The following is an 11,933-nucleotide window of genomic DNA, read 5'->3' on the forward strand; positions in this document are numbered from 1 at the left end:
GGTACATCCTCATGCCACTCATAGGGGCACATCCTCATGCCGTCCTCATCCCAGTCTGGCTGTACACAAGGCACACAAGAAACTTACCTGCAAGTGGCAGAATCATCCTAGATGAGAACTACTGAGGTAAGCTTGATGACTAGAAAATGATATTTAGAGATTTGCTTTAGGAATTAGCTTGTAGGTACAGTAGATATTGCATTAGAACAATGGCCCGGGGGACAGCAAGGGTTAATTGGTTTCATAAAGCCTGTTTGTAACAAAGTTTCCTTCAAGGCAGACATTGTTTCAGAGGACAATGCATAAGTGGGCATAGACATCCTGAGAAATTAAAGATGTGTACCACCCTGTTCCATAACATGAGATAGGCTTGACACATTGGCTAGGTTCCACTACCTGCTGCAAAACCATTGGGATTTCCAGTTTTGGTGGATGGACCAAATTAAGACACTGTAACAGGGGGCCTTCTCGGGGCCTCATCTACCAATGATCCCACCCATGTGTTCTGGGCCAACCCTGTCGTGGAAACACACACAGAGTACTTTTGGGTCAGGTCAGCAGAAGCTTTTATTCAAAAGAAACTACAGCTGTAGGGGGAGTTCCAAAGTGACATGGATTTCCCAAGCACTTGGAAGGGGTCCCCCCCAAGAGCAAAATCAGGAGGCTTATATACTTTTTAACAGTCGCTTACAACTCACGTGATCATATAGTGAAATTAGCATGAAAAGCGGCTATAATATTACTTCATTATTTCTTTGCTGTTATCAGGATGGGAATTATGGGGGAGATAGGGTTAGTTCACAAACCTCCTTCTTGCACCTGGAAATCTACTTTGTACATACTTTTTTTTTTTTTTTTTACCTTCAAGGCCGCGGTGAGCGAAGCATTTGCAGAAGAGTTACAAAGAACAAACACTTGCCCTTATCTGTTCTACTGTACCGAGCCAGCAATTCTACACAAAGCGGTTATGTCATCTTATAACTAAAATAATCAAAGTTTAAGGCATATATTTTTTCTGATTCCACAGCCCCCCCCTTTGAGACTATTTAGTCTCACTTTAGCCTTAAATTTCCATTCTCATGAGCCCCTCTATTTCATCATGCAGCCTTTCATGTTTTCTTTCAATCTGCTCACACTTTTGTAACACCATTATTCTAGACTCTGCTGTGGGTTTTCTTGCCTTGCTAAAGCTTCCCCTGCTGGCTTTCACGCAGCAGAGGATCAGTTGCATTAAGACATAGAACATTATCAGAACTATCAAGACAAACAATATTCCATACAGGATTTTCTTGCCAAGGGTCCCGAAATCTGGGAGCCAGGAGGTTAGCCAAGACCACATTTCTTCTAGACCCCAGTCAGTATTTTCTGAGGCCACTTGATGTAGGACCCTTAACTGATTTCGGATTTTGCGAATGTCAGTTTCGATTCGCATGTCCTGATTGACATAGACACAACAGGTGGAGTTTACTAAGGCACATACTCCTCCCTGGGATACCAATAGGTAATCTAGGGCTATGCGGTGTTGTATAGTTACTTGTGAGATCTGGGAGATCTCTTTTTGCAGAGCCTGAATTGCATCCGCAGTGGCATTTCCCATAGCTTCCATTGTGGCTGAAATGTTAATTATGGCTAGTTCCAATTCTCTTACTCCAAGCCACGGTATGAAGGTTCTCACAAATCGATGGAACCCTGTGTTTCTGGTAGCTAAGGGGTTAACCGCCCTTTTCATGTGATGGTTGAAATTTTTTACTTGTTCCAGATATATTGCACTATGCATTTCGAAACCAGGGATAACACGTCCAAGAGTGCATGCCCCCACCCAATTCCAGGGCAAGATTTTATGAGCCCTGTTTCCGCAGAGCCAGTAAAGGCCTGGGGCAGAAAGGGTACTCAAATCTCGACAGTTGTTGTGCCCTATCCGGCACTTTCGATTGATATGCATCGTATAGGACGGTCCACGTTCAGCTGTTATTCTGCTGGACCGAGATATATTACAAGTAAAATTGGAGTGAATGTAAAATTCTGATCTGTTTGCAATGAGAGCAACATGAGGTTCCTTAGAAAAGTTGTAGACCATGAATCCTGTACAATTGAGAGAGGGTACGTTACCCAACAGGATTCCACTGGTGCTACTAGGGCTATAATCTAGAGTAGTTAGGCAATGAGGGTAGTGTCCTACAGGTGTGGCTTTATTATAAGCTCCGGTGTTGTTGGATCTGTAACAGAAAGGCGCCTCTACTCTTGGGGAGATTATCCAGTTAGCAGGGGCGGCCCTCCATTCTTTAGGAGCAGACCGATGGGCAGCTAACGAGTAGTGTCTAACGAAGCCGCCGTTTATTGTTCCCCATTGCTGGAGGGATATTGGTACTCCGATCATTGGGATTCCTTGGTGTAGGTGTGCTGGGCTGTGAGAGCATATCCAGCAGTCACTTTTATTTCCAGCTTGAGCCACCGCATGGGAGATCTGCAAATACAAATTTTTCTCCCACCCCCCTTGGGTGATACTGAGATACCCAAGTGTGATATATAAGGATATCAGTGCCATTTTTAGATACAGGAGGGACAAAGAATCTTAACAACAAACATAACCAGCACCAGTAAGAAAAAGAACACTACCAGCCAAACCCAGGATGGCAGCCAAAGTCTTTCTTCGTCCTCTGGGCTCAAGTTACCTAAAGGACTGATAATGTCGGCTCTTGGTCTTGATCGAGGTGGTGATCTTCCGAATGGGAGCATTCACTTTCTTCGAGGCCGAAGATGATATCTTCGTTCTTCAACTGATGAATCCGGCTGGGCTGAGGTGTTGGGTGCAGGGGAGAGGTTACTAGCACTTGCACCCTGATGCTCCTCACTTGCCTGAGTGAGGTCCTGAGGGTCTTTGTCCTTGGCCTCAGGGAAAGATCCCAACCTTGGTTGGAATACAGCTGCTTCGGGGTCCAATGGAGGTGATACCTTCTTGCAGTGCGAGGCGTGAGTCCACGTTTGGTGACCTTGGCAACGAACAGCAGAATTAGTGGTTAGAAGTACCTGGAAAGGTCCTTTCCATTTGGGTTGAAGTGCGTTTTTCCGTTGATAGACCTTTACGTAGATCCAATCCCCTGGTTCGAGGTTGTGACAGGGAACATCCGGTGGTTGAGGTAAGGCTTCTTGGACCTGTGAATGAACAGACCTGGCATACTTCATTAATGCCTTGCAATAATTTAGTACAGTTTCATCAGTTAATTGTAGGTCTGTTTGGTGAGGGGCAACAGGTGGTGTAGCTGGCATCCTCATGGGTCGTGCCATGAGTATTTCATAAGGGGTTAGGCCACGTTTTCTGTTAACAGTGTTTCTAATGTGCATAAGAGCAATGGGCAGTGCATCAGGCCATTTGAGGCCTGTTTCAGCACAAATCTTCGAAATGCGCGTTTTTAATTCAGAGTTTTTACGTTCTACAGCACCACTTGACTGTGGATGATAATTACAGTGTAGGTGTTGCTGTATGTTGAGTGCTTGGCAGATGTTTTTTACTATCTGTCCTGTGAAATGGGTGCCACGGTCACTATCTATTGTGAGAGGCAATCCAAATCTAGGGATGAATTCTTTGAGCAATTTCTTTGCTACAGTGATGGAATCAGCACGTACGCATGGGTAGGCTTCCACCCATCCAGAGAACACATCAATAATAACAACAATGTATTCATAAGAACAGCACTTAGGTAGCTGCACAAAATCAATTTGCAGATTTACAAACGGTCCCCATGGAGGGGGATGGGCTGCGGGTGTCGTTTTTACCCGTTGCCCAATGTTGTGAGCTAAGCAGATGGGACAGGAGCTACAGTACTGTTGTGCCATGGAAGGAAAATTTGGGGCAAACCAATTTCTTTGTACTGTAGCAATCATTCCTCCTTTGCTCGTATGGGCCACAGAGTGGGTTAAACGAGCAAGATGTGGCAAAAGCTCTCTAGGCGCCACCAGGCGGCCGTCCGGGGAGCGCCAGAGAGAGTCGGGGTGCAGTGAACATCCTGCACGCAGCCAGTCATTTATTTCCTTTTTTGGGGCCTGATTTTGAAGAAGGGCCAGACTTGAAAGGCTAGCCAAAGGAGACTGGTCTGCTGAAAAACAAACAAAAACAGAGTTAGGAGCCTGTGGGCCAGAAAGGGCCGCATTTCTGGCAGAACGGTCTGCCAGATCATTTCCTCGTGTGACATCATCAAACGGTTTCTCATGAGCTTTACATTTAACAATAGCAATAGCAAGAGGCAATTGAACAGCTTCTAAGAGCGCTTTTACATAACAACCATGACTGATTTGGGTCCCTGATGAAGTGAGGAACCCTCTTTGTTTCCAGATTTGTCCAAAATCATGAACAACACCAAAAGCATACTTAGAGTCAGTATAAATGGTTGTGGTTTGATTTTTTGCAAGAATGCAAGCACGTGTTAAAGCAATGAGTTCAGCAACTTGAGCAGAACGAGCTTGGGGTAAAGAATAGGCTTCCAAAACAGCATACTGAGTGCATACTGCATATCCCGCAACTAATTTGCCTGCATCATTTCTAAGACAGGAACCATCAACAAACAAAACAAGGTCAGAGTTCGGGATAGGAATGTCCTTGAGGTCAGTTCGAGGGGTTAACAATTGAGTTGTGATAGACAGGCAATCATGAGGCTCACCATCAGAGGCAATAGGCAGAAGTGACGCAGGATTCAGAATTGAACAGCGATTTAAGGTTACATTTGCAGCTGACAGTAGAAGTTTCTCATATTTAGTAAGACGGGAATTGGAAATGTGCTGAGTTTTGCCCTTGAGCAGAAGGGCCATCACAGCATGTGGAACTGCAACGGTTAAAGAGTGTCCCAAAACTAGAGAATCTGCCTTTTCAACCAACAAGGCAGCAGCTGCAACTGAACGGAGGCAAGGAGGAAGTCCCGCAGCTACGGGATCAAGGGCAGAGCTGTAATATGCAATTGGGCGATGCTTTTCACCATGCAGCTGAGTGAGTACTCCTAAAGCGATTCCTTCCCGTTCATGACAAAACAAGGTAAAGGGTTTCTTATAATTAGGAAGTCCAAGAGCAGGAGCAAGAGTGAGGGCTTGCTTAAGGACCACAAATGCTTGTTCGGCTTCAGGAGTCCAAGGGAGGGGTTCCGGGGTGGTATCATGAGTGAATGCTTGCAAGGGTTTTGCGAAAGCAGCATAACCCAGGATCCACTGTCTACAATAACCCGTTGCACCTAAGAATCCCCTCATCTGTTTTCTAGTCATAGGTTTGGGAATGTTGAGGATAGCTTCAACTCTACTAGGGGAAAGGTGTCGTTCTCCTGCTGAGATATCATGCCCTAAATAATGTACCTTAGACTTGCAGAGCTGCAATTTAGATTTTGAGGCCTTGTGGCCTTTCTGAGCTAAAGCTGTGAGGAGTGTCAAAGTATCTTGCTCACAGGCCTCTAAAGTGGGTGAGGCTAACAATAGATCATCAACGTACTGAACAAGGGTGGACCCCCCTTTGCACGTGATAGGATCCAAATCTTTTTTTAGGATCTGGGAAAACAGGGTTGGGGACTCTGTATATCCCTGAGGGAGTCTTGTCCAGGTATATTGAAATCCCTGATAAGTAAATGCAAACAGATACTGGCTATCCTTATGAACGGGGATAGAGAAAAAAGCAGAACAAAGATCCACTACTGTGAAATATGTAGCATCTGAAGGGATACAGGAAAGAATAGTGGCAGGGTTAGGGACCACGGGGAAAGCGGGTAACACAGCGGCATTTACAGCTCGAAGATCTTGCACAAAGCGATACGTATCTTTACCAGGTTTTTTGACAGGTAGGATAGGTGTGTTGCAAGGGGAGCGTATTGGGACAATAATCCCTTGCTCAAGGAGTGAGGAAACGACAGGCTTGATCCCTTCCTCAGCTTCCTTTGAGATGGGGTACTGTGGGACACGAGGAAGTGGCTTGGCAGGGTTCAGGATGATACGCACTGGTTCAGCACTCAGCATGTGCCCCACTTCATTCGCATGGGTGGACCACAGCTGTGGAGGTACTCGTGCCAAGTAGTTCCTCTTGCAAGAAGGAAGTGTCAGAATCAGAGTACTCCTGGGTTAGCAAAGCCACAAGCTCGGTTTCCCTATGTTCCGGTACCTCAAGGTAAACACCATCTGGGCTACAATAAATCACGCATCCCAGTTTACACAGCAAGTCCTTACCAAGAAGGTTGGCAGGTGCACAGGGGCTAAGAAGAAAGGCATGATTTTCAGACAAAGGGCCAATAGAGATGGAGACAGGTTCAGAGACGGGATGTGGGATAGGTTGTCCGCCTATACCGACAGCATTTACAGTTTCAGGAGAATAAGGTAGAAAAGGAAACTCAGCAGCCTTTAGCGTGGAGCGGGACGCTCCGGTGTCGACAAGACAGGAGACAGGTTTACCAGAAATAAGGCATTCAACAAACGGACCAGATTGGTCAGTAGCAAGCAAAGGAGCAATGATGTCACTGTCCCTCAGGCTGTCCTATTCAACACTGGGAAAATTGACAGGAAGTGGAGGTGGGGGCTGGGGTCTGGGTCCTTGGCCGGGGCGGTTGGGGCATTCTGATTTCCAATGTCCTTCTTGCTTGCAATAATGACATTGGTTCCCATAGCCTGGGTTTTGTGGGCTCAAGGATCTATCTCTTCCCCTGAATCTACCCGGGCCTCCCCTTCCCCGTCCTCGTCCCCTTCCTCTACCTGGACCCTGCAACTGAGAAATCTGTAAGGCCATTAACTTAAACTCGGCACTGTCTTTAGACCGTTCCAATTTGTTATGAAAATGGTTAGCCGCAGCAAGGACTTCGGTCAAATCTTTAGTTTCCCAGCCAATAATTACTGTTTGAATTTTCTCAGCAATTTTAGGGTTAAGTCCCTGGACGAATGCTGCCACTATTGCTTGTTTAGCATTTCCGACTGGGTTATCCATTCCTGAGTATCGTTCAAATGCCTGTTTGAGGCGTTCTAAATAGTCACTGGTGTGTTCATTTTTGTTTTGTTTACAGGTATTTATTTTGGTCCAGTCTGCCTTTTTTGGGCAAATTGTGAGAACTGCCTGAACCAAAGCATTTCTCTTGTCAATAAAGTCTTGGCCAATCCCTGGGTTTTGATCTGGCCAAGTACAGGCAGCGTACAGACGTAGCATAGTCTCCTTGGGCAAAATGGATCGCATGAGCTGATTAATGTCAGCCCATGTTGGATTATAACAATTTATAACAGTCTGCAATTCTTCCTGAAATTTTTCTGGGTCTTCCCTGATTTTTGGGAACTTTTGAGTTAAATTGTAGAGATCACCTGGAGTCCAGGGTGCATGCACAGTTACTATATTTTGTCCATCGGTGCCAATGCCTGGCATTTGTCTTAGGGGGTAAACTTGTGCAGTTCGGGATCTCAGATTGATGGGAGATCTTTCCATGCCTATTCCCATTCTTCTAAATACACCTGTGGTGGGTTGTGACCCAGGAGTAAATTGCCACACTGGTGATGATTGAGTGGCAGATATGGTGGATGAGTCCAGACTATTAAGCTCCGTGGATGGATTTACTGAAGGAGCTTCAGCTAATGGGTCACTAGCCTGGGCTGCAGCCTGATGTTGAACCGGTTGTTGCTGATGTGGGAGTCCCAGGAGAGCGGGGTTCGAACAAAGGTCAAGGATATCCTCTGCTGGCTCCGGTGGTGGGTGCGCCCCGGGCAATGCTGGATACATTGGAGCGGTGGCCAGCGTGTAATTTGGGGGAGCAGCCAATTTCTCCCGAACAGCTTTTAACTGCTGTTTTAATTTTTCTTGAGAGTCTTTTAGGCTCCTAGTTTGAGATTCTGTCCGCCTTTTGGACATTTCATCATACCAATAAAAGAACGCGTCCCACTGGTTTTGTGGTGTTTTGGATCCACGGGACTCTAACGCCCCTCTCAAGTGCACTATTTTATCCTGATCAAATGTTCCTTCCTGTGGAAAATGTTTCACAGGATCATCCCTAGTATACCAGTTCCACTTATCCAGGTACTTGCAAGTCTCGGGAGAATAGTGTGTGTACATAAAGTACGCCGGAGTCCCCTTAGGGGGGACAGGAACCTGTTTAGACTGACTTGTTCCCATTTTCAGTCACACAGGGAGACGTAGGAGAGGCTTATTTAGGATGTCCGGGCCGCTCAGTGCCTTGCCCCGCAGTTTTTCACTGCCCAGACAAAAGGCTTCTGACCCGACACCGGCTCATAAAATGGAAATGGGGAGGGAAACACTAGAGGGATCCTTTCACTCCTGCTTTCGGCAGAAGCTACTGGGACGAGGGGTTTGGAAAAGACAAAAATCACTCAGACGCCCTGTCCACTGGGTCACGAGGTTCCAGTTGGGTCCCCTTGCTTTCAAAACTGCCCTGTCAGGCAGAATTGGGGCGGCTGAACCCAACCGTAGTCTCAGTCCTGGTCAGTGGCTCATATTTCTAAATACACACACACATTCATTCAATAAGCCCTGTCCACTGGGTCACGAGGTTCCAGTTGGGCCCCCTTGCTTTCAAAACTGCCCTGTCAGGCAGAATTGGGGCAGCTGAGCCCAACCGTAGTCTCAGTCCTGGTCAGTGGCTCATATTTCTAAATACACACACACATGCACATTTATTCAGTCAGCCAGACCTCCTACCCCACACCGCCTTAGTTAATTAACTACAAGCCCGATGTGCTGTTGGATGAAGGTGCCTCAAACAGTTTCTCCCTAAAACGTACGTTACCAGACACAAAATGGGATCCTTTACCAGACAGAAAATTTTAGCCGGCAGTAAGGTTCAGACTGACCTGTTTTAACAAGGTTCAGATCCAGTTACCACGGCCAAGTTGGGAGCCTACAGGCAGTCCTCCTCCGAAACCCCAATAGAGATTTTGAATTAGGTCTCTTACCTCTCAAGTTTGGCGCCTCAGGGTTCGGGGGGGGGGTAGCCTGCGGTCCTCCTTCCTCAGCCTGTGTTCTGGATCCGAGTCACGGCACCAGGAATTGTCGTGGAAACACACACAGAGTACTTTTGGGTCAGGTCAGCAGAAGCTTTTATTCAAAAGAAACTACAGCTGTAGGGGGAGTTCCAAAGTGACATGGATTTCCCAAGCACTTGGAAGGGGTCCCCCCCAAGAGCAAAATCAGGAGGCTTATATACTTTTTAACAGTCGCTTACAACTCACGTGATCATATAGTGAAATTAGCATGAAAAGCGGCTATAATATTACTTCATTATTTCTTTGCTGTTATCAGGATGGGAATTATGGGGGAGATAGGGTTAGTTCACAAACCTCCTTCTTGCACCTGGAAATCTACTTTGTACATACTTTTTTTTTTTTTTTACCTTCAAGGCCGCAGTGAGCGAAGCATTTGCAGAAGAGTTACAAAGAACAAACACTTGCCCTTATCTGTTCTACTGTACCGAGCCAGCAATTCTACACAAAGCGGTTATGTCATCTTATAACTAAAATAATCAAAGTTTAAGGCATATATTTTTTTCTGATTCCACAACCCCCTGTGTTCTCTCCTGCCATGCCTTGTTGTTATCTAATTAATGATCTTAATTAGGCAGAAGGCTGCCCATTTCTTGCCCAAATGCTAGGAGGCACTATCTGCAGCTCCATTCCTCCCCTACACTGCAGCCCAAGCCTTGCAGATGGCATCCACAGATGTTAATTTCACTGGCCCCATGCTGGGCCCCAGAATCCTCCAATCAGGACCCCTCTAAGATCCCTCCATTCAGGCAGCCTACCCTGCTTTCATTCAGGCTGCCTAGCTCCCTAAAACTATTTCCATTCTTGGGTGTGGTCCCCCCTGGGACCTTTGGCCACACAGACCCTGGCCTCACCTCCAAGGCTAGTCAGAACCCTGGGCCCTCAGCTCTGGGCATCCCTCATGGTGGGCCTCTGGCCCTTTGGACCCTTCTGGTCCTGGCCCCAGCATTGAACAGTCAAGGGTACTCTACATCAGGCCTCTGAGCCTCTAGTCCCACTCTGTCTCTTGGGTTCACCCTCTGGACCCTACTAGCAGGTGACCCACCCAGTTGTGGGAGCTGGGGTTATTAAGGCACCCTGACCCACCTTTCACCGAGGTGATAACTGGCCTGGCATTTTCTGGAGGCTCCCACATCACTGAGAACCCACCAGGCCACCCACTCCAAGCAGGGTGCAGTTTCAAGTCACGCCCAGAACCAGGAGCCTCCAAGCCATCCCCTACAGCTCCTGTCTTTACCTCCAGGATGTTCCAAGCACCCTTACAGCCAGGCAATGTTACTACCTGCCTGTCAGCAGGGAACTGATCTGTTTATATAGGCAACCAGGGATCTAAAATGGTTACTGCAATCAAGCACCTTCTGGCTACTTGGCTGGGCCCTTAAAGTGGCAGGCACAAACAGTGCCCTGCCACAGACACCAGTAAATGACCACATTAACAGGTATCCATGTGACGGGTTTTGGAAACAAAGGAATATGCTGACAGATCAGAACATGGAAAGTATGACAACCAAGGGGAAGCCAATCAACATTACCTGGAAATGAAGAGTCATCAGAGGAAGGACAGAATACAAAAGGAGGGATTTCAGAGCAGGAAAAGGTCCCCGAGGGGAAAACTTGAGGCCATCATAGATGGAGGGCATACCACAAGCCTATCTCATAAACCCCACTAGGGGGAGGTTTGGCCTTGACCCTCAATCTCCAGGCTGCAGACATCTGACATTCAAGAAAGAACCACGGGGTGAAGCTTGTATACTGGCCAGATGTATTTTCTCTTTGTGACAGCCCTAGGACTAGTAAATATAGAATCAGGGGTGGGGGGTATTTTGTTTGCCTTCCCTGCATTATTCTTATCTGCTATCACTGTATCAATAAAATGTGCCTATTATTGAATGGAAGAAGTCATGGTGGTCAGTCTCAGGATTTGGGTCTGCTCAGAACAAGTTATCTAGGTCAAAAACCCAGTACAGACAGTTGGATACTTTGCTGGGATGAGGACTCTGGGATCAGGACCAGGTCCAGTGCCAACAACTGGGGACTGGTAGTCAGGGACCAGGACTCAAGGGCAGTAACCTGATCAATCAAGGAATTTGTTGATGCAGATTGATCCTCTTTAGAGGGGTCCGCCAAGACTCATAGTAGGGTGATGCTGTGTGACTAACAGTGGAGATGTGTGTAAGGTGAGGCCATCTTCTTCTTTCATATGGCTTTAGGAGCAAGAGCTATCATCACAGTTTTAATTCCAAATTCCCCAACCAGACCAATTCTCTGCTGGAAAGTAAGTGTAACTCCAGGATGTCACCCTCAAACGTGTATCTGGGGCAGGATGTTATTATGTGCTCCATGTTATTGTGTGTTCCAACTAGGGTTGTAACCTAAGTAACCATGTTTAAGTCAGAGTCTTTTGTGCAGGAGGTTGGTTTGTTGCACTGCTGACCAAAGGAATGGTTGTTTGTCTGGGTCAGGTAGAGTAGTGTACAGAGGTATAGCTGTGTTGGTGGCAGGAGCAGCAACTTTGAGGAAGGAAGGGTCACAACTTGATCTCAGAAAGTACCTGAGGTCTGTGGTTCAGACAAGGGTACAGGCTGAAATCTTCTTGGGTTAAGTAAGGTAACCTCCTAACATGGGTATGATAGGAAGCCAAGAGCAGAGAGACTTAATTTCTCTGCTGGAGGACTGTGTGAATGAGCAGGGAAAGAGTCCTTGGGACTTTGAGGCATTTGTAAGAAAGGTTGTACTTGTGACAGAAACAGAGCCTAAGGAGAGGGCTGTTTGCAGGGATTGTTAATGGCACATAAGGTAATTTGTTACTCAAGTAGCACAGATGCAGTAGAAGGTTGCAGAGAGTGTCAGGAGCAGTGTTGTGAATGTGCTCTGGAGACTGTAAATTGGAAGTTACAGGTGCAGGCTATGGCAAGCCAGAATGTTATCCAGGCAACACAGCT

At 46.7% G+C, this 11,933-nt stretch overlaps 1 protein-coding gene across 1 annotated transcript; it reads right to left on the reverse strand.

Annotated features, from left to right (window-relative positions):
- Positions 1–555: 555 nt before the first annotated feature.
- Positions 556–9,496, reverse strand: LOC132247658 (endogenous retroviral envelope protein HEMO-like). Its single transcript, XM_059720245.1, has 2 exons — positions 8,905–9,496; positions 556–3,153 (listed from the first exon to the last, which is right to left on the reverse strand). The coding sequence occupies exon 2, from the start codon at positions 2,543–2,545 to the stop codon at positions 1,064–1,066; it is 1,482 nt and encodes a 493-aa protein (XP_059576228.1). The 5' UTR covers positions 2,546–3,153; positions 8,905–9,496; the 3' UTR covers positions 556–1,063.
- Positions 9,497–11,933: the final 2,437 nt, after the last annotated feature.

Source organism: Alligator mississippiensis, chromosome 1, assembly GCF_030867095.1.
Source record: "Alligator mississippiensis isolate rAllMis1 chromosome 1, rAllMis1, whole genome shotgun sequence".
NCBI lineage: Eukaryota > Metazoa > Chordata > Crocodylia > Alligatoridae > Alligator > Alligator mississippiensis.